At 39.4% G+C, this 20,074-nt stretch overlaps 1 protein-coding gene across 8 annotated transcripts in view; it reads left to right on the forward strand.

Annotated features, from left to right (window-relative positions):
- Positions 1-20,074, forward strand: part of ARNT2 (aryl hydrocarbon receptor nuclear translocator 2) — a 190,387-nt gene that overhangs the window by 124,021 nt on the left and 46,292 nt on the right. For all 8 annotated transcript variants that reach the window (XM_042234958.2, XM_060401377.1, XM_027956965.3 and 5 more), the window contains 1 exon segment: positions 11,608-11,684. In XM_042234958.2, the coding sequence (XP_042090892.1) occupies positions 11,608-11,684 (77 nt within the window).

A 20,074-nucleotide genomic window follows, 5' to 3' on the forward strand; every position in this document is an offset into this window, starting at 1 on the left:
CTGCTGTTGAAGCCTGGCTTGGAGAATTTTAAGCATTACTTTGCTAGTGTGTGAGATGAGTAGATAAATAAAGACTGGTAAAAGAGAAAACTTCTAATAAGTCTAATCCTTATTTTTTAAAAAAGAAAATAAATGCATGTTAATGGTAAAGAGATTTATCAAAGAAAGTTTAAAACCTTATAAACATAGTGTGCATAATTTAAATTTATACATGTTAAAATCTTTGGGAAGAAAGTTAATTTCTGGGAAAATTGAATCAAAGAAAGGTCTTTTTTTTTTTTTAATGAGAGGAAATCAAAACTAGGCAATAACTTGAAAAAGCTATTTTTTCAAGAACAAAGTACAGCTCTCCCAATGGTGCCAGGCCTCAAGATTTTATGAGCAAATTATTTAAACACTTACAAGTGTTTGACTTTGTTTCTTAAAGTTCCCAAAACTTTAATACAAAACCTGACAAGGGCACTTCAAAAAGGAAAGCAATGAACCCAACTTCATTTATGAACATACAGGTGCTAAATACAACATTAGCATATCAAATTATATATTTATTAATTATAAGACTACTTGAATGGTTTAATATTAAGAGATCTTTTAATATAATTAATTAATGGAGGGGAGTGAATTAATTTTATCTATTAATGTTTTTAAATAAGTGTTTATAAGCCAATAATAGAAATATGTTTTCTTAGTGCAGACAATATAAATATCTGAAACAGTAATCAATATCTTACAGACTGGTGAAATATTAGAAGGGTTTTTATCAAAATGAAGAATATAAGAGGAATGTTCACTACTACCTCTATTAATCAGCATTTGTGTTGGAATTTTTACTCCAGGCACTAAAATAAGAAAAAGAAGTAAAGCATAATTACTTGAAAGGGAGAAAAGAAAGAAAAGTATAGAATTAACATTACTTGCAGATAATATGATTACCTAAAATATAAATCAAATCTAAAAATATTTTAGAGAATTGGGTACAAAGCCATTTATAAAACACTAATAAAATCAGTAACACATTGGAAAATAAAATGTGAAAAGAATACTCATCTATAAAAATAGCAACACTTTATATATAAAAAACTATAAAACACTGATGAAAGAAATCAAAGATGACATGATAGAAGGAGAAATATATCATGTTCATGGATCGGAAGAATCAGTATAGTGAAAATGAGTATACTACCCAAAGCAATCTGTAGATTCAATGCAATCCCTATCAAGCTACCAATGGTATTTTTCACAGAACTAGAACAAATTATTTCACAATTTGTATGGAAATACAAAACACCTCAAATAACCAAAGCAATCTTGAGAAAGAAGAATGGAACTGGAGGAATCAACCTGCCTAACTTCAGACTATACTACAAAGAAACAGTCATCAAGACAGTATGGTGCTGGCACAAAGACAGAACTATAGATCAGTGGATCAAAATAAAAAGCCCAGATATAAATCCACACCCCTGTGGACACCTTATCTTTGACAAAGGAGGCGAGAATATACAGTGGAGAAAAGAGAATCTCTTTAAGAAGATGACACCACTCTTCTGGCAGAACGTGAAGAAGAGCTAAAGAGCCTTTTGATGAAAGTGAAGAGGAGAGTGAAAAGTTGGCTTAAAGCTCAACTATTCAGAAAACTAAGATCATGGTATCCGGTCCCATCACTTCATGGCAAATAAATGGGGAAACAGTGGAAACAATGGCTGACTTTATTTTTTGGGGCTGCAAAATCACTGCAGATGGTGATTGCAGCCGTGAAATTAAAAGACTCTTACTCCTTGGAAGGAAAGTTATGACCAACCTAGACAGCATATTAAAAAGCAGAGACATTACTTTGCCAACAAAGATCCATCTAGTCAAAGCTATGGTTTTTCCAGTAGTCATGTATGGATATGAGTTGGACTATAAAGAAAGCTGAGTGCCAAAGAATTGATGCTTTTGAACTGTGGTGTTGGAGAAGACTCTTGAGAGTCCCTTGGACTGCAAGGAGATCCAACCAGTCCATCCTAAAGGAGATCAGTCCTGGGTGTTCATTGGAAGGACTGATGCTGAAGCTGAAACTCCAATATTTTGGCCACCTGCTGCAAAGAGCTGACTCATTTGAAAAGACCCTGATGCTGGGAAAGATTGAGGGCAAGAGGAGAAGGAGATGACAGAGGATGAGATGGTTGGATGGCATCACCGACTTGATAGACGTGAGTTTGAGTAAGCTCTGGGAGTTGGTGATGGACAGGGAGGCCTGTTGTGCTGCAGTTGATGGGGTCATAGTCAGACACGACTGAGTGACTGAGCTGAACTGAACTGAATTTAACAGGTGGTGCTGGAAAACTCGTCAAACACTTGCCAAAGAATGAAACTAGAACACTTTTTAACACCATACACAAAAAATAAACTCAAATGGATTAAAAATATAAATGTAAGACCAGAAAATATAAAACTCCTAGAGGAAAACATAGGCAAAACACCCTCTGACATAAATCACAGCAGGATCCTCTATGACCCATCTCCCAGAGTAATGGAAATAAAAGCAAAATTAAACAAATGGGACCTAATTAAACTTAAAAGCTTCTGCACAACAAAGAAAACTGTAAGCAAGGTGAAAAGACAGCCTTCAGAATGGGAGAAGATGAAGGCAAACAAAGCAACTGACAGAATTAATCTCAAAATTACACAAGCAGCTCAGGCAGCTCAATTCCAGAAAAATAAGCAACTGAATTAAAAAATGAGCCAAAGAACTAAACAGACATTTCTCCAAAGAAGACATACAGATGGCTAACACATGAAAAGATGCTCAACACCACTCATTATCAGAGAAATGCAAATCAAAACCACAATGAGGTACCATCTCACGCTGGTCAGAATGGCTGCTATCCAAAAGTCTACACACAATAAATGCTGGAGAGGGTGCGGAGAAAAGGGAACCCTCTTACACTGTTGGTGGGAATGCAAACTATTACAGCCACTATGGAGAACAATGTGGAGATTCCTTAAAAAACTGGAAATAGAACTACCGTATGACCCAGCAATCCCACTGCTGGGCATACACACCGAGGAAACCAGAATTGAAAGAGACACGTGTACCCCAATGTTCATCACAGCACTATTTACAATAGCCAGGATGTAGAAGCAACCTAGATGTCCATTGGCAGATGAATGAATAAGAAAGCTGTGGTACATACACACAATGGAATATTACTCAGCTATTAAAAAGAATGCATTTGAATCAGTCCTAATGACATGGATGAAACTGGCCTATTATACAGAGTGAAGTAAGTCAGGAAGGAAAACACCAATACAGTATATTAACCGCATATATATGGAATTTAGAAAGATGGTAATGATGACCCTATATGTGAGACAGCAGAAGAGACACAGAGATAAAGCATAGTCTTTTGGACTCTGTGGGAGAAGGGGAGGGTGGGATGATTTGAGAGAACAGCACTGAAACACGTATATTACCATATGTGAAATAGATCACCAGTCCAGGTTCAATGCATGAGACAGGGCTCTCAGGGCCGGGGCACTGGGACGACCCTGAGGGATGGGATTGGGAGGGAGGTGGGTGGGGGGTTCAGGATGGGGGACACATGTACACCCATGGCTGATTCATGTCAATGTATGGCAAAAACCACTACAGTATAGTAATTAGCCTCCAATTAAAATAAATTAATTTAAAAAATAGCAACACTTTAAAATGCATGTTAGTAACCTTAACATGAAATGCAAAATGTTTCTTAAACTACAAAATAATATTGAGGGATATGAATGTAACTAATATGTGAATTATGTATGAATATAGCTAAGTGGAGAGTTGTGTATTCTTTGATATAAAGGCTTAGTATTACAAAGATTTCAGTTTTTTCTAAACCAATCTATATGTTTAATACAATTTTAATAACTGTCCCAGTGGAATTTCTTTTAAAAGAAAGTTAATTCTGAGATTTGTGTAGTTCACTAAATATAAAAGTAGCTAATAAAATTTTCATTAACAGTACTTGGGAGTAATTGCCTTATGATATGTGAAAATATCTTTTAAAGCCTAACTAATTAAGATGTGACCAATGAACTTTCTAAATCCAATTACTGAACAAACATAAAAGACCTAAAACAGACCCAAGTAGAAATGTGGTGTTTGCCAGTCAGAATGGCTGCAATCCAAAAGTCTTCAAGCAATAAATGCTGGAGAGGGTGTGGAGAAAAGGGAACCCTCTTACACTGTTGGTAGGAATGCAAACTAGTACAGCCACTATGGAGAACAGTGTGGAGATTCCTTAAAAAAATTGCAAATAGAACTGCCTTATGACCCAGCAATCCCACTGCTGGGCATACACACTGAGGAAACCAGAAGTGAAAGAGACACGTGTACCCCAGTGTTCATCGCAACACTGTTTATAATAGCCAGGACATGGAAGCAACCTAGATGTCCATCAGCAGACGAATGGATAAGAAAGCTGCGGTACATATGCACAATGGAGTATTACTCAGCCATTAAAAAGAATGCATTTGAATCATTTCTAATGAGGTGGATGAAACTGGAGCCTATTATACAGAGTGAAGTAAGCCAGAAAGAAAAACACCAATACGGTATACTAACACATATATATGGAATTTAGAAAGATGGTAATGATAACCCTCTATGCGAGAGAGCAAAAGAGACACAGATGTATAGAACGGACTTTTGGACTCTGTGGGAGAGGGAGAGGGTGGGATGATTTGGGAGAATGGCATTGAAACATGTATACTATCATGTAAGAAATGAATCACCAGTCTATGTTCGATACAGGATACAGGATGCTTGGGTGGTGCACGGGGAAGATCCAGAGAGATGATATGGAGTGGGAGGTGGGAGGAGGGTTCAGGATTGGGAACTCATGTACACCCATGGTGGATTCATGTCAATGTATGGCAAAACCAATACAGTATTGTAAAGCAAAATAAAGTAAAAGTAAAAAAAAGAAAAAGAAAAAGAAATGTGGTATTTGATGAGGGAAGCATTTTCAAAAGGAAAAAGTAGTGCGCAGTTTGAGGACAACTGATCATTTGTAAAACTATGAGATACAGCATATCAAAAATTTAAGATTTATTAAAGGTAAATGTGAAACTATAAAGTGCTATATGAAAATATGAGTGAATATTTTACGTGATCTTGGGGTAGAGATTGTACTTTTCAAAGAATGACCGCCAAAGGCAAAAACAAGAGTTAAAACTGACAGTTTTGATGATCTATACTTTAATAATGCTGTAGAAATAAATGAAGAAAACACTTTAAAGGAAAGAAAAACATAAAAAATAACTTAAATGAGACCCACATATATTCTTTTAAAAAAAAAAACTATTTTGTATTGAGTATAGCCAGTTAACAGTGTATTGATAGTTTCAGGTGGACTGCAGAGGGACTCAGCCATACGTATACATGTATTCATTCTCCCCCAAACTTCCCTCCCATCCAGACTGCCATATAACACTGAGCAGAGTTCCCTGTGCTGTACACAGTAATTCTTGTTGGTTATCCGTTTTAAATACGGCAGTGTTCACATGCCCATTCCAAACTCCCTATCTCTTCCCCCATCCTTCCCCCTGCCCCAGCCACCATAAGCTCATTCTTTAAGTCTGTGAGAGACCCACCTATATTCTTAATACATCACAAAACTTTTTAAATAAATGAGGAAAAAACCCACAAACAGAACTTTTGTATTGCAAAATTGTGTGCAGGCTGTCCATAAAAGACCAAATGGAAAACAAATATATATTCAAAGAAAAGCAAGTATAACTAATAATAAAATACCATGTATACTCTCTGAGATGGCAGTTTCATTCCAAGGATTTATATGCTAAAGAAATCATTGATATGCTCTAAGATGCTATGTAGAAGGATGCATGGGATTGTATTTCTTGTGCGTGTGAAAAACTGGGGGAAAATAAAATGCACTAGTATCAGAGAGATGGGGTTACAGAAATCACAGCACAGCCATACAGAGGAAAGATGAAAACACATAAATGTTTCTCAGTAAGCTGAAAAGTTTCCAAAGCAGGTTATAAAACAATATAAGAAAAAAAAAGATATTTTATTACACACATATACACACAGTAAAGGACGTAAGGATTGTACTGTAATCAAGGTTAATTTTAATGTTTATCTTTTTATTTATCTATAGTTTTCTAGGGTCTTTCCTGAGATCCAGTGGTTTACTCTGTGTGTCCACTGCAGGGGACATGGGTTCTGTCCCCATATCTATCCCCATGGTGTGGCCAAAATAAAAAATGGTATCATATAGTCTTCTAAATTTGATTCAAAAAGGCTGGCCAGAAATATACCAAGACATCATTTTTTTATATTCTTTTGGTAGGTAGCTTTTTACTCCCCTTATTTATACCCCCCTTTTTTTTTCAAAATATTGTTTATACACCAGCTTCATTGAAATATAATTCATGTATCACAAAGTGTACAAATTAAAATGTACCATTCAGTGGTTTGGAGTGTATTCACATAGTTTTACAAGTATATCATTGCAGTTAGTTTTAAAATATATTCGTTATCCCAGAAAGAAATTGCACACCTATTAGCAGTTAGCAGTTATTCCTGTTTCCCCCCAAATCCTAGACAACCACTAATCTACTTGTTTGATTTTACGGAATCACCTGTTCTGGACATTTCACATAAATAGACTCATGTAATATGTGACTTTCTGTGATGGACTTCTTTCACTTAGCATGATATTGTCAAGATTTATCCATATTGTAACAGGTGTCAGTATTTTCTTTTTTATTGCCCAATAATATACTAGTATCTGGATCTACCACATTTTGTCTATTCATTCATCTCTTAACAGATATCATGGTTGTTTCCACTTTGGGGCTGTTGTTGCTGTGAACATCTATGTCTACATGGACATATGTTAGTGGACATATGTTTTCATTTCTCTCGGGTGCACACCTAGGAGTGGAATTTCTGGGGTATATGGTAGCTCAGTGTTTAGCCCTTTGAGGAACTGCCAGATCGTTTTCCAAACCGACTGCACCATTTTACATTCCCACCAGCAGTATATGATGGTTCGTTTCTCCGCATCTTCACCAGCACTTGTTATTGCATTTTTAAAAAATCGTAGCCCATCCTAATGGATATGAAGTACTCTCATTATGGTAGTGACTTGCATTTCCCTGATGACTAGCGATGTTGAGTATCTTTCCATATGCTTACTAACCATTTGTATACTTCCTTTGGAGTAATGTTCACATCCTTTGCCCTTTTGTTAACTGGGGCTATATTTGTCTTTTTATTGATGAGTACTGACCGTCAAAACCATTTTAAAAGATCATCTGTTACTTGAGAGTATTACCCAAACGTATGGAAAATAGAGAACATCCAGATATCTGGATGATAATCTGGAGATTACACATCACTTCCCTGTCAGAGGCTTTTGGTCAGAAAAGCATGTGAGAGCTTGATCCTGAATCCTTCCCGCCAGCTGGTGCCAGAGCCCACCCCTACCTTCCTGTGGTCACCCACAGCCTCCTCCGGACCCTGGTAGTCTGAGCAGTGATGATCACAGCTTCCTTGGCCCTGGGGTCCCTACAGCTGCTCATGGGCTTGTGTCAGAGCCACCTATGCAAATATTCAGCCCCAGTGTTTCAGGCGCCAGCCCTTCCATGGGAAAACTGAGCCCAGCATCCTGAGGAGAACCTTGAGACAGGCACATAAATAAATTTCTTTAAGGAAGTTTGGGTTTACTGAAGAATTTTCTGGATATTTCACAAACACTTAATTGGCTCTCATTCACAACTAAAGATTACCTGCCCACATTAAGACCAAAACTATTTATTTAATAAGTTACAACTTTCCACTTCATTTCTGCAAAGCCAAATTCAGTTTAGTTCAGTTCCACTCAGTCCTGTCTGACTCTTTGCAACCCCATGAATCGCAGCACGCCAGGCCTCCCTGTCCATCACCAACTCCCGGAGTTCACTCAGACTCATGTCCATCGAGTCAGTTATGCCATCCAGCCGTCTCATCCTCTGTCATCCCCTTCTCCTCCTGCCCTCAGTCCCTCTCGTAACATAATTTTAGCTGGTGTATTAAAATGCATTCTTACAAAGGAGCCAATTTATACACTTCAGTTCAGTTCAGTCACACAGTCATGTCCAACTCTTTGTGACCCCATGGACTGTAGCACTCCAGGCTTCCCTGTCCATCACCAACTCCCAGAGCTTGCTCAAACTCACGTCCATCGAATTGGTGATGCCATCCAACCATCTCATCCTTTGTCATCCCCTTCTCCTCCTGCCTTCAATCTTTCCCAGCATCAGAGTCTTTTCCAGTGAGTCAGTTCTTCCCATCAGGTGGCCCAAGTATTGGAGCTTCAGCTTCAGAATCAGTTCTTTCAATGAATATTCAGGACTGATTTCCTTTAGAATTGACTGGTTTGATCTCCTTGCAGTCCAAGGGATTAAGAGTCGTCTCCAACACCACAGTTCAAAAGCATGAATTCTTCTGCACTCAGACTTCTTTGTAGTCCAACTATCACATCCATACATGACTACTGGAAAAACCATAGCTTTAACTAGATAGACCTTTGTCAGCAAAGTAATGTCTCTACTTTCTAGGTTGCTCTAGATGCTGTCTAGGTCAGTCATGGTTTTTCTTCCAAGGAGCATCTTCTCATTTCAAGGCTCTGGTCACCAACTGCAGTGATATTGGAGCCCAAGAAAATAAAGTCTGTCACTGTTTTTATTGTTTCCCCATCTATTTGCCACGAAGAAATGGGACTGGATGCCATGATCTTTGATTTTTGAATGTTAAGTTTTAAGTCAGCTTTTTCACTTTCCTCTTTCACTTTTATCAAGAGGCTATTTAGTTCCTCTTTGCTTTCTGCCATAAGGGTGGTGTCATCTGCATATCTGAGGTTATTGATATTTCTCCCAGCAATCTTGATTTCAGCTTGTCCAGCCAGCATTTAGCATAATGTACTTTTTATACACTTTCTAATATATATTATACATACATATATATATGATGTATTTTTTATACACTTAAAGGACTTGTATCTTTGGCTCCCATTAAGTCTTCTTCTCTGCACGTCTAGGCTGATGCACCTTCTTTTTTTTTTAATTTTAAAAATAATAACATTTATTTCTTTATCAACTGCACCACGTAGCCTGTTGGATCTTGGTTCCTTGGCCAGAGACTGAACACAAGCTCCCTGCACTGGAAGGCAGAGTCTTAACTGGACCACTGGAGAATTCCTGATGCAGCTTCTAATTGAGACATTTTATTTTGATGATAAAACAGGGCTTCCCAGGTGGCACTAGTGGTAAAGACCCTGCCTGCCAATGCAGGAGATGTAAGAGATGCAGGTTCGATCTCTGGACTGGGGAGATGCTCTGGAAGAGGGCGTGGCAACCCACTCCAGTATTCTTGCCTGGAGAATCCCATGGACAGAGGAGTCTGGTGGCCTACGGTTCATGGGGTCACAAAGAGTCGGACATGACTGAAGCGACTTAGCACACACGCTTGCATTTTGTTGATAAAACCACCACCATTTTATTATACTCAGATTCTGTGGGCTAGGGGTGGAGACAGGGTGCAATATGGATGACCTGCCTCTGCTCCACAATGTCTGGGGCTCATTGTCTAGAAGCCAAAGAGCATCACTTCCACTTATTTCATTGATCAAAGTAGTCTCAAGGAAATCGAACTTCAAGTCTTGATAGAAGGTACATAAAGAGCATGTGTGACTACTTTTTAAAATATACAAAAGCTCTCACACAACACTGGTGGGGTGAAGAATGAATCAGCAAATGAACAACTCCTCCGTCCATGGTATTTTCTAGGCAAGAGTACTGGAGTGGGTTGCCATTTCCTTCTCCAGGAAATGAGCAAAGGACTGGTTAATTCATTGACTGATCCCACAGGCTACGTGGTACAGTTGATAAAGAAAAAAATCTAATTATTTTAAAAATTAAAAAAAAAGAAGGTGCATCAGCCTAGACGTGCAGAGAAGACTTAATGGGAGCCAAAGATACAAGTCCTTTAAGTGTATAAAAAGTATGTCATATATATATATATGTATGTATAATATATATTAGAAAGTGTATAAAGAGTACATTATGCTAAATGCATTATGCTAAAGGCAGATGGTCTCAGGGATCAGCCAGTGACAGCCTCGCCCTGCAGAATCCCTCCTTCCACAGGGTAGAACAGAAAAACATGATTTTTTCATCCTGACTGGATTCAAGGATTCTTCCCACCACTCACTGTCTCCTCTGCTTTCTGTTCTGGCCTGTAGCATAGCACCTTCATCCTTAGTGTGGCAAAAGTGTATCTGAACCCACTGTTCTCTTTGTCCATAAATACACTGTGCATGTGTGCTCAGTCGCCCAATTCATGTCCAGATCTTTGTGACCCCATGGACTGTGGCCCACCAGGCTCCTCTGTCCATGGGATTTCCCAAGCAAGAATACCGGAGTAGGTTGCTGTGCTCTCCTCCAGGGCATCTTCCCAACCCAGGGGATCGAACCTGTGTCTCCTGCATCTCCTGAATTGGCAGGTGGATTCTTTACCACTGAGCCACTGGGGAACCCCACAAATATACCTGCTACCAGCAGTTGGGGAGTAAAGTCAGGGAAGTGAAAAAGAAGCTGATATTTGGGTCTTGGGCTGAGGGAGGTTCCCCACAGTCCTCTCATTCAAGCCTCACAGCATGCGATGGACTATATCATACCCTTTTGGACCTCAGTTTTAATGCAGGCTGAGATGGAGCTTGGCTCAGTGGTGAAGAATCTGCCTGCCAATGCAGGAGATCCAAGAGACGCAGGTTTGATCGCTAGGTCAGGAAGATCCCCTGAAGAAAAAAATGGCAACCCACTCCATAATTTGAAGTGTCTGTATATACTCCTTACCAAACTTTCCCTTAAAACCAAGTGTTTTAGCCAAGTTTTGCAAATTTATACATGAATAATTTGTTTCATCTTCCTTCAGTTTTCAGCATCTTCCATAGATGCTGATGATAATGTGCCATGAAATTATCAAAAGCGGGACTTCTCTGGTGGTTCAGTGGTTAAGACTTCACCTTCCAGTGCAGGAGGTGCAGGTTCGATCCCTGGTCAGGGAGCTAAGATCGGACAGGCTGCAATGAGCAGTTCGAATTCTTCAACTAAAAAAGATCCCATGTGAAAGATCCTGCGTGCCTCAGGGCCAAAACATAAAATAGAAGCAATAGTGTGACAGATTCAATAAAGACTTTAAAATGGTCCACACCAAAAAAAAAAAAAAAAAAATCTTAGAAAAACAGATTATCAAAAGACATCAAGCAGAGAGCTGAGCAGGAAATGAGCAAGTGAAAGTGAAGTCGCTCAGTCGTGTCCAACTCTTTGTGACCCCATGGACACCAGGCTTCTCCGTCCATGGTATTTTCTAGGCAAGAGTACTGGAGTGGGTTGCCATTTCCTTCTCCAGGAAATGAGCAAAGGACTGGTTAATTCATTGACTGACTTCCTAGACCCTGGAGGGTCCACGGTGGATCTACATTTTTGATCATGTAAGTAAAATGGACACCTGTACATCTTTTCAAGTCACCCTGGACATGTTGCTGACTCTGGCATCTTTCATTTCAGGAATGACTATACCTGAAGAAGATGCCGATGTGGGACAAGGCAGTAAATATTGCCTGGTGGCAATTGGACGACTCCAGGTAAGAAGGAGGTCACTGCCTTTTTAATCTCCAAGGAGGGCTTGCTATTGCAGCGAGCAAGAGTCTGTGGTCTGGATGACTTTTTCCATCTCCCGTGTGCTCAGCATTGTTGAGTTCCGTGTCTTACCTTATGGAAAAGATGAGGCTGAATCTGGGAGAAGAATGGGGAGACTGTGACCTGTAAGCGGCAGAGTTCTCACTTCAATGAGAGTCTGTGTCAGCCCATCCTGATATGCACCAGTTGTTGCAAAGCTGAGCTCTGCTCACATCACACCCATTGTTTTTAATTGAAGTATAGTGAATTAACAACTTCATGTTTGTTTCTGCTATACAGCAAAGTGAATCAGCTCTATGTATAGAAATATCCCCTCTTCTTTAGGTTTCCTTCCCGTTACCACAGAGCATTGAGTAGACTTCCTTTTGCTGGACAGTAGGTTCTCATTAGTGATCTATTTTATACATAGTACTGGGCTTCCTAGGTGGTGCTAGTGGTCAAGAACCCGCCTGCCAGTGAGGGAGACACAAGAGATGTGGGTCTGATCCCTGGGTGGAGAAGATCTCCTGGAGGAGGGCATGGCACCCACTCCAGTATTCTTGCCTGGAGAATCTCATGGTCAGAGGAGCCTGGTGGGCTATAGTCCATAGGGTGGTAAAGAGTCAGACATGACTGAAGCGATTTAGCACATCAATAATATATATATGTCAATCCCAGTTTCCCAATGCATTCCACCCCACTTGGTGTCCATAAGTTTGTTGTCTACTTCTGTCTCTATTTCTGTTTTGCAAATAAATTCATCTGTACCACTTTTCTGGATTCTATGTATTTGTTTTTGTTTAGTCGCTAAGTCGTGTCCAACTCTTTGTGACTCCATGGACTGCAGCACACCAGGCTCCTCTGCCCTTCATTATCTCTCAGAGTTTGTTCAAATTCATATCCATTGAGTTGGTGATGCTATCCAGCCATCTCAACCTCTGTTATCCCCTTCTCCTCCTGCCCCCAATCCCTCCCAGCATCAGGGTCTTTCCAATGAGTTGACTCTTTGCATCAGGTGGCCAAAATATTGGAGCTTCAGCTTCAGCATCAGTCCTTCCAATTGATATTCAGGGTTGATTTCCTTTAGGATTGACTGCTTGGATCTCCTTGCTGTCCTAGAGATTCTCAAGAGTCTTTTCCCAGCACCACAGTTCGAAAGCATCCACATATAAGTGATATTGTATATATTTTTTTCTAATGATTTTCCATTGTAGGTTATTACAGATACTGAATATAGTTCCCTGCACTGTATATTGGGGCTTCCCTTGTACTATATATAGGGGCTTCCCTTGTACTATATATTGGGGCTTCCCTTGTACTATATATACCGTCAGTGCTTGTTGTTTCACACCCATGTCTAGTCACTGTGAGTGTTTCCCTGTGGTCTGCAGGATAAGGCACCCACTCACCTTACAACCCTGCCTCCTCCCTCCCATCTCTCATGCCTTGTTCCCAAACTACATCTTCCCCTTTCCACAAGCCTACCATGCACATGCCCACCATTGTGGACGTCCACAGGCTGTTACTTCTGCTTGTTGTTAAAGGAGGCTCCTTAAACAGGAGAACTCCTTCTCCTCTTGTTTACTTCTGTTTCCTCATCTTTCAAGAGCCATTGAAACGACTCCCTTATCTGCTTAGTCAAAGTGAATCACTCGCCTCCCTACTCACCCAGCATTGAGTTTACATGTCAGTTAAGTTTCTTCCTTATCTGTTTTCATATAGTTAGTTGAGAGTAAGGCCCTTCCTTGCAGACTCCTCAAGGGCAGGAAATGTGTCTTTTTCATCTTTTGAGAATTAGATATTCTGAATAATGTATTAATGCATAAATCCCACTGGCTTGATGTCTGGCGCACCTAGTAGCCACTAAGTCTTTCTTCCTGTGGCATTGAGGGCCTTCCAGGTTCTGATGGTGAGGCTGTAGTAGATGTAGTTCAGAGAACACTGATACTGCATGTCTGTGGCTTCCTGGATCTCACCGTTTTCAGAAGCTGTTTCATTAACACATGATAAGCATTGTTTATTCATTGCAAACAGGGAAAGAAAGAATACTTGAGTGAATTCAGTTCACAAATGTAGAATTTCCAAACAGTGTAATCAGTTCCTTAGACTTCTTTAGACTTCCTTGGTGGCTCAATGGTGAAGAATCCGCCTGCCAATGCAGGAGAAGTGGATTCAATCCCTGGTCCCTAAAGATCCCATGGAAAAGGAAATGGCTACCCACTCCAGTATTCTTGCCTGGGAAAGCCCATGGACACAGGAGCATGGTGGACTCCAGTCCATGGGGTCGCAAAAGAAGCTCAGAAGTGTAGAGAAAGTGGTCCACTGTTCCAATTAGTCCAAAGTATGACCAGGGCAGTTTCAAACATTTTATTTATTTTTAAAATTAATTTTAAGTCCCTTGGACTGCAAGGAGATCCAACCAGTCCATCCTAAAGGAGATCAGTCCTGGGTGTTCACTGGAAGGATTGATGCTAAAGCTGAAACTCCAGTACTGTGGCCACCTCATGTGAAGAGTTGACTCATTGGAAAAGACTCTGATACTGGGAGGGATTGGGGGCAGGAGGAGAAGGGGACGACAGAGGATGAGATGGCTGGATGGCATCACCAACTCAATGGACATGAGTTTGAGTGAACTCTGGGAGTTGATGATGGCCAGGGAGGCCTGGCGTGCTACAATTCATGGGGTCACAAAGAGTCGGAGATGACTGAGCGACTGAACTGAACTGAACTGATGGTTGCTTTCAGGTAACGTTGTGTTAGTTTTGCTGTACAGCAAAGTGAATCAGCTACACATATACATATATCTCCTCCTTTTTAGATTTCCTTACTGTTTAGGTCATCACAGAGCAGTGAGTATCATTTCCTGTGCTATACAATTCTCATTAGTTATCTATTGTATACATAGTATGAATAGTGTATAAGTGTCAGTCCCAATCTCCCAATCCATCCCACTCTCCCTTCCCTGCCTTGATCTCCGTATGTTTGTTCTCTACATCTGTGTCGCTATTTCCATTTTACTAGAAAGCGTATCTGTACCATTTTTCTAGATTCCACAGATAAGCGATATTATATAGTATTTGTTCTTCTCTTTCTGACTTACTTCACTCTGTATAACAGTCTCTAGGTCCATCCACCTCCCTAAATGGCACAATTTCATTTCTTTTTATGGCTGAGTAATATTTTGTTGTATACATGTATCATATCTTCTTTATTCATTCCTCTGTTAATGGACATTTAGCTTCCATGTCCCCACTATCATAAATAGTGCTGCAGTGGACAGTGGGATGCATGTATCTTTTTAAAAAATTTATTTTAATTGAAGGCTAAGTACTTTACAATACTGTGGTGGTTTTTGCCATACATTCACATGAATCAGCCATGGGTGTACATGTGTTCCCCATCCTGACCCTCCCTCCCCATACCATCCCTCAGGGTCATCCCAGTGCACCGGCCCTGAGCACCCTGTCTCATGCATCAAACCTGGACTGGTGATCTGTTTCACATATGATAATATACATGTTTCAATGCTATTCCCTCAAATCATCCCACCCTTGCCTTCTCCCACAGAGTCCAAAAGTCTGTTCTTTACATCTGTGTCTCTTTTGCTCTCTCGCATATAGGGTCATCGTTACACCATCTTTCTAAATTCCATATATATGTGTTAATATACTGTATTGGTGTTTTTCTTTCTGGCTTACTTCACTCTATATAATAGGCTCCAGTTTCATCCACCTCATTAGAACTGATTCAAATGCATTCTTTTTAATGGCTGAGTAATACTCCATTGTGTATATGTACCACAGCTTTCTTATTCATTCATCTGCCGATGGACATCTAGGTTGCTTCCATGTCCTGGCTATTGTAAACAGTGCTGTGATGAACATTGGGGTACACGTGTCTCTTTCAATTCTGGTTTCCTCAGTGTGTATTCCCAGCAGTGGGATTGCTGGGTCATATGGCAGTTCTATTTCCAGTTTTTTAAGGAATCTCCACACTGTTCTCCATAGTGGCTGTACTAGTTTGCATTCCCACCAACAGTGTAAGAGGGTTCCCTTTTCTCCACACCCTCTCCAGCATTTATTGTGTGTAGACTTTTGGATAGCAGCCATTCTGACTGGTGTGAGATGGTACCTCATTGTGGTTTTGATTTGCATTTCTCTGATAATGAGTGATGTTGAGCATCTTTTCATGTGTTTGTTAGCCATCTGTATGTCTTCTTTGAAGAAATGTCTGTTTAGTTCTTTGGCTTATTTTTTGATTGGGTTGCTTATTTTTCTGGAATTGAGCTGCAGGTGTTGCTTGTATGTTTTTGATAATAATTCTTTGTCAGTTGCTTCATTGGCTATTATTTTCTCCCATTCTGAAGGCTGTCTTTTCACCTTGCTTACAGTTTCCTTCATTGTGCAGAAGCTTTTAAGTTTAATTATGTCCCATTTGTTTAATTTTGCTTTTATTTCCACTACTCTGGGAGTTGGGTCACTGAGGATCCTGCTATGATTTATGTCAGAGAGTGTTTTGCCTATGTTTTCCTCTAGGAGTTTTATAGTTTCTGGTCTTACATTTAGTTCTTAATCCATTTTGAGTTTATTTTTGTGTATGGTGTTAGAAAGTGTTCTAGTTTCATTCTTTGACAAGTGTTTGACCAGTTTTCCCAGCACCACTTGTTAAAGAGATTGTCTTTTCTCCATTGTATATTCTTGCCTCCTTTGTCAAAGGTAAAGTTTCCATAGGTGCGTGGATTTATCTCTGGGCTTTCTATTTTGTTCCACTGATCTATGTTTCTGTCTTTGTGCCAGTACCATACTGTCTTGATGACTGTTTCTTTGTAGTATAGTCTGAAGTCAGGCAGGTTGATTCCTCCAGTTCCATTCTTCTTTTTCAAGATTGCTTTGGCTATTTGAGGTATTTTGTATTTCCATACAAATTGTGGAATTATTTGTTCTAGTTCTCTGAAAAATACTGTCGGTATCTTGATAAGTATTGCATTAAATCTATAGATTGCTTTGAGTAGTATACTCATTTTCACTATATTGATTCTTCCAATCTCTGATATTTCTTCATCTATTTTTGTCATCTTTGATATCTTTCATCAGTGTTTTATAGTTTTCTGTATATAAGTCTTTTGTTTCTTTAGGTAGATTTATTCCTAAGTATTTTTTTCTTTTCGTTGCAACGGTGAATGGAATTGTTTCCTTAATTTCTTTTTCTGTTTTCTCATTGTTAGTATATAGGAATGCAAGGGGTTTCTGTGTGTTAATTTTATATCCTGAGACTTTACTGTATTCATTGATTAGCTCTAGGAATTTTCTGGTGGAGTCTTTAGGGTTTTCTATGTAGCAGATCATGTCATCCCTAAACAGTGAGAGTTTTACTTCTTCTTTTCCAATCTGGATTCCTTTTATTTCTTTTTCTTCTCTGATTGCTGTGGCTAAAACTTCCAAAACTATGTTGAATAGTAGTGGCGAAAGTGGGCACCCTTGTCTTGTTCCTGACTTTAGGGGAAATGCTTTCAATTTTTCACCATTGAGGATAATGTTTGCTGTGGGTTTATCATATATGGCTTTTATTATGTTGAGGTATGTTCCTTCTATGCATGCTTTCTGGAGGATTTTTATCATAAATGGATGTTGAATTTTGTCAGAGGCTTTCTCTGCATCTGTTGAAATAATCATATGGTTTTTAATCTTTCAAATTGTGAATGCAGTATATCACATTGATTGATTTGTGAATTTTGAAGAATCCTTGCATCCCTGGGATAAAGCCTACTTGGTCATGATGTATAATCTTTTTAATATGTTGTTGGATTCTGTTTGCTAGAATTTTGTTAAGGATTTTTGCATCTGTGTTCATCAGTGATATTGGCCTGTAGTTTTCTTTTTTTGTGGCATCTTTGTCTGGTTTTGATATTAGGTGATTGTGGCTTCATTGAATGAGTTTGGAAGTTTACCTTCCTCTGAAATTTTCTGCAAGAGTTTGAGTAGGATAGGTGTTAGCTCTTCTCTAAATTTTTGGTAGAATTCATCTGTGAAGCCATCAGGTCCTGGGCTTTTGTTTGTTGGAAGATTTCTGATTACAGTTTCGATTTCTGTGCTTGTGATGAGTGTGTTAAGATTTTCTATTTCTTCCTGGTTCAGTTTTGGAAAGTTATACTTTTCTAAGAATTTGTCCACTTCTTCCAAGTTTTCCATTTTATTGGCATATCATTGCTGATAGTAGTCTCTTATAATCCTTTGTATTTCTGTGTTGTCTGTTGTGATTTCTCCGTTTTCATTTCTAATTCTGTTGATTTGATTCTTCTCCCTTTTTTTCTTGATGAGTCTGGCTAATGGTTTGTCTATTTTATTTATCTTCTCAAAGAACCAGCTTTTAGCTTCGTTGATTTTGGCTATGATCTCCTTTGTTTCTTTTGCATTTATTTCTGCCCTAATTTTTATGATTTCTTTCCTTCTACTGACCCTGGGGTGCTTCATTTCTTCCTTTTCTAGTTGCTTTACATATAGAGTTAGGTTATTTATTTGATTTCTCTCCTGTTTCTTGAGGTAGGCTTGTATTGCTGTGAACCTTCCCCTTAGCACTGCTTTTACTGAATGCCATAGATTTGGGGTTGTTGTGTTTTCATTTTCATTCGTTTCTGTGCATATTTTGATTTCTCTTTTGATTTCTTCTGTGATTTGTTGGCTATTCAGAAGTGTGTTGTTTAGCCTCCTTATATTTGTATTTTTAATAGTTTTTTTCCTTTTCAGTTCAGGTCAGTCGCTCAGTTGTGTCCAACTCTTTGTAACCCCATGAATTGCAGCACGCCAGGCCTCCCTGTCCATCACCAACTCCCAGAGTTCACTCAAACTCATGTCCATCGAGTTGGTGATGCCATCCAGCCATCTCATCCTCTGTCATCCCCTTCTCCTCCTGCCCCCAATCCCTCCCAGCATCAGGGTCTTTTCCAAGGAGTCAACTCTTCACATGAGGTGGCCAAAGTATTGGAGTTTCAGCTTTAGCATCAGTCCTTCTGATGAACACCCACCCAGGACTGACCTCCTTTAGGATGGACAGGTTGGATCTCCTTGCAGTCCAAGGGACTCTCAAGAGTCTTCTCCAACACCACAGTTCAAAAGCATCAATTCTTCAGTGCTCAGCTTTCTTCACAGTCCAACTCTCACATCCATACATGACCACTGGAAAAACCACAGCCTTGACTAGACAGACTTTGTTGGCAAAGTAATGTCTCTGCTTTTCAATATGCTATCTAGGTTGGTCATAACTTTCCTTCCAAGGAGTAAGCATCTTTTAATTTCATGGCTGCAGTCACCATCTGCAGTGATTTTGGAGCCCAAAAAAATAAAGTCTGACACTGTTTCCACTGTTTCCCCATCTATTTGCCATGAAGTGATGGGACCAGATGCCATGATCTTCATTTTCTGAATGTTGAGCTTTAAGCCAACTTTTTCACTTTCCTCTTTCACTTTCAACAAGAGGTTTTTTAGTTCCTCTTCACTTTCTGCCATAAGAGTGGTGTTGTCTGCATGCCTGAGGTTATTGATATTTCTCCCGGCAATCTTGATTCCAGCTTGTTCTTCTTCCACCTCAGTGTTTCCTGTTGTTGACATCTAATCTTACTGCACTGTGATCAGAAAAGATTCTTGAGATGATTTCAATTTTTCTGAATTTACCAAGGCTAGATTTATGGCCCAGGATGTGATCTATCCTAGAGACGGTTCCGTGTGCTCTTGAGAAAAAGGTGAAATTCATTGTTTTAGGGTGAAATGTCCTATAGATATCAATTAGGTCTAACTGGTCCATTGTATCATTTAAAGTTTGTGTTTCCTTGCTAATTTTCTGTTTAGTTGATCTATCCATAGGTGTGAATGGGGTATTAAAGTCTCCCACTATCATTGTGTTACTGTTAATTTCCCCTTTCATACTTGTTAGCATTTGCCTTACATATTGCAGTGCTCCTATGTTGGGTGCATATATATTTATAATTGTTATGTCTTCTTCTTGGATTTATCCTTTGATCATTATGTAGTGTCCTTCTTTGTCTCTTTTCACAGCATTTGTTTCAAAGTCTATTTTATCTGATATGAGTATTGCTACTCCTGCTTTCTTTTGGTCTCCATTTGCGTGAAATATCTTTTTCCAGCCCTTCACTTTCAGTCTATATGTGTCCCTTGGTTTGAAGTGGGTCTCTTGTAGACAGCATATATAGGGGTCTTGCTTTTGTATCCATTCAGCCAGTCTTTGTCTTTTGGTTGGGGCATTCAACCCATTTACATTAAAGGTAATTATTGATAAATATGATCCTGTTGCCATTTGCTTTGTTGTTTTGGGTTCGAGTTTATAAACCTTTCCTGGGTTTCCT

This window comes from Ovis aries, chromosome 18 (assembly GCF_016772045.2).
Source record: "Ovis aries strain OAR_USU_Benz2616 breed Rambouillet chromosome 18, ARS-UI_Ramb_v3.0, whole genome shotgun sequence".
Taxonomy (NCBI): Eukaryota; Metazoa; Chordata; class Mammalia; order Artiodactyla; family Bovidae; genus Ovis; species Ovis aries.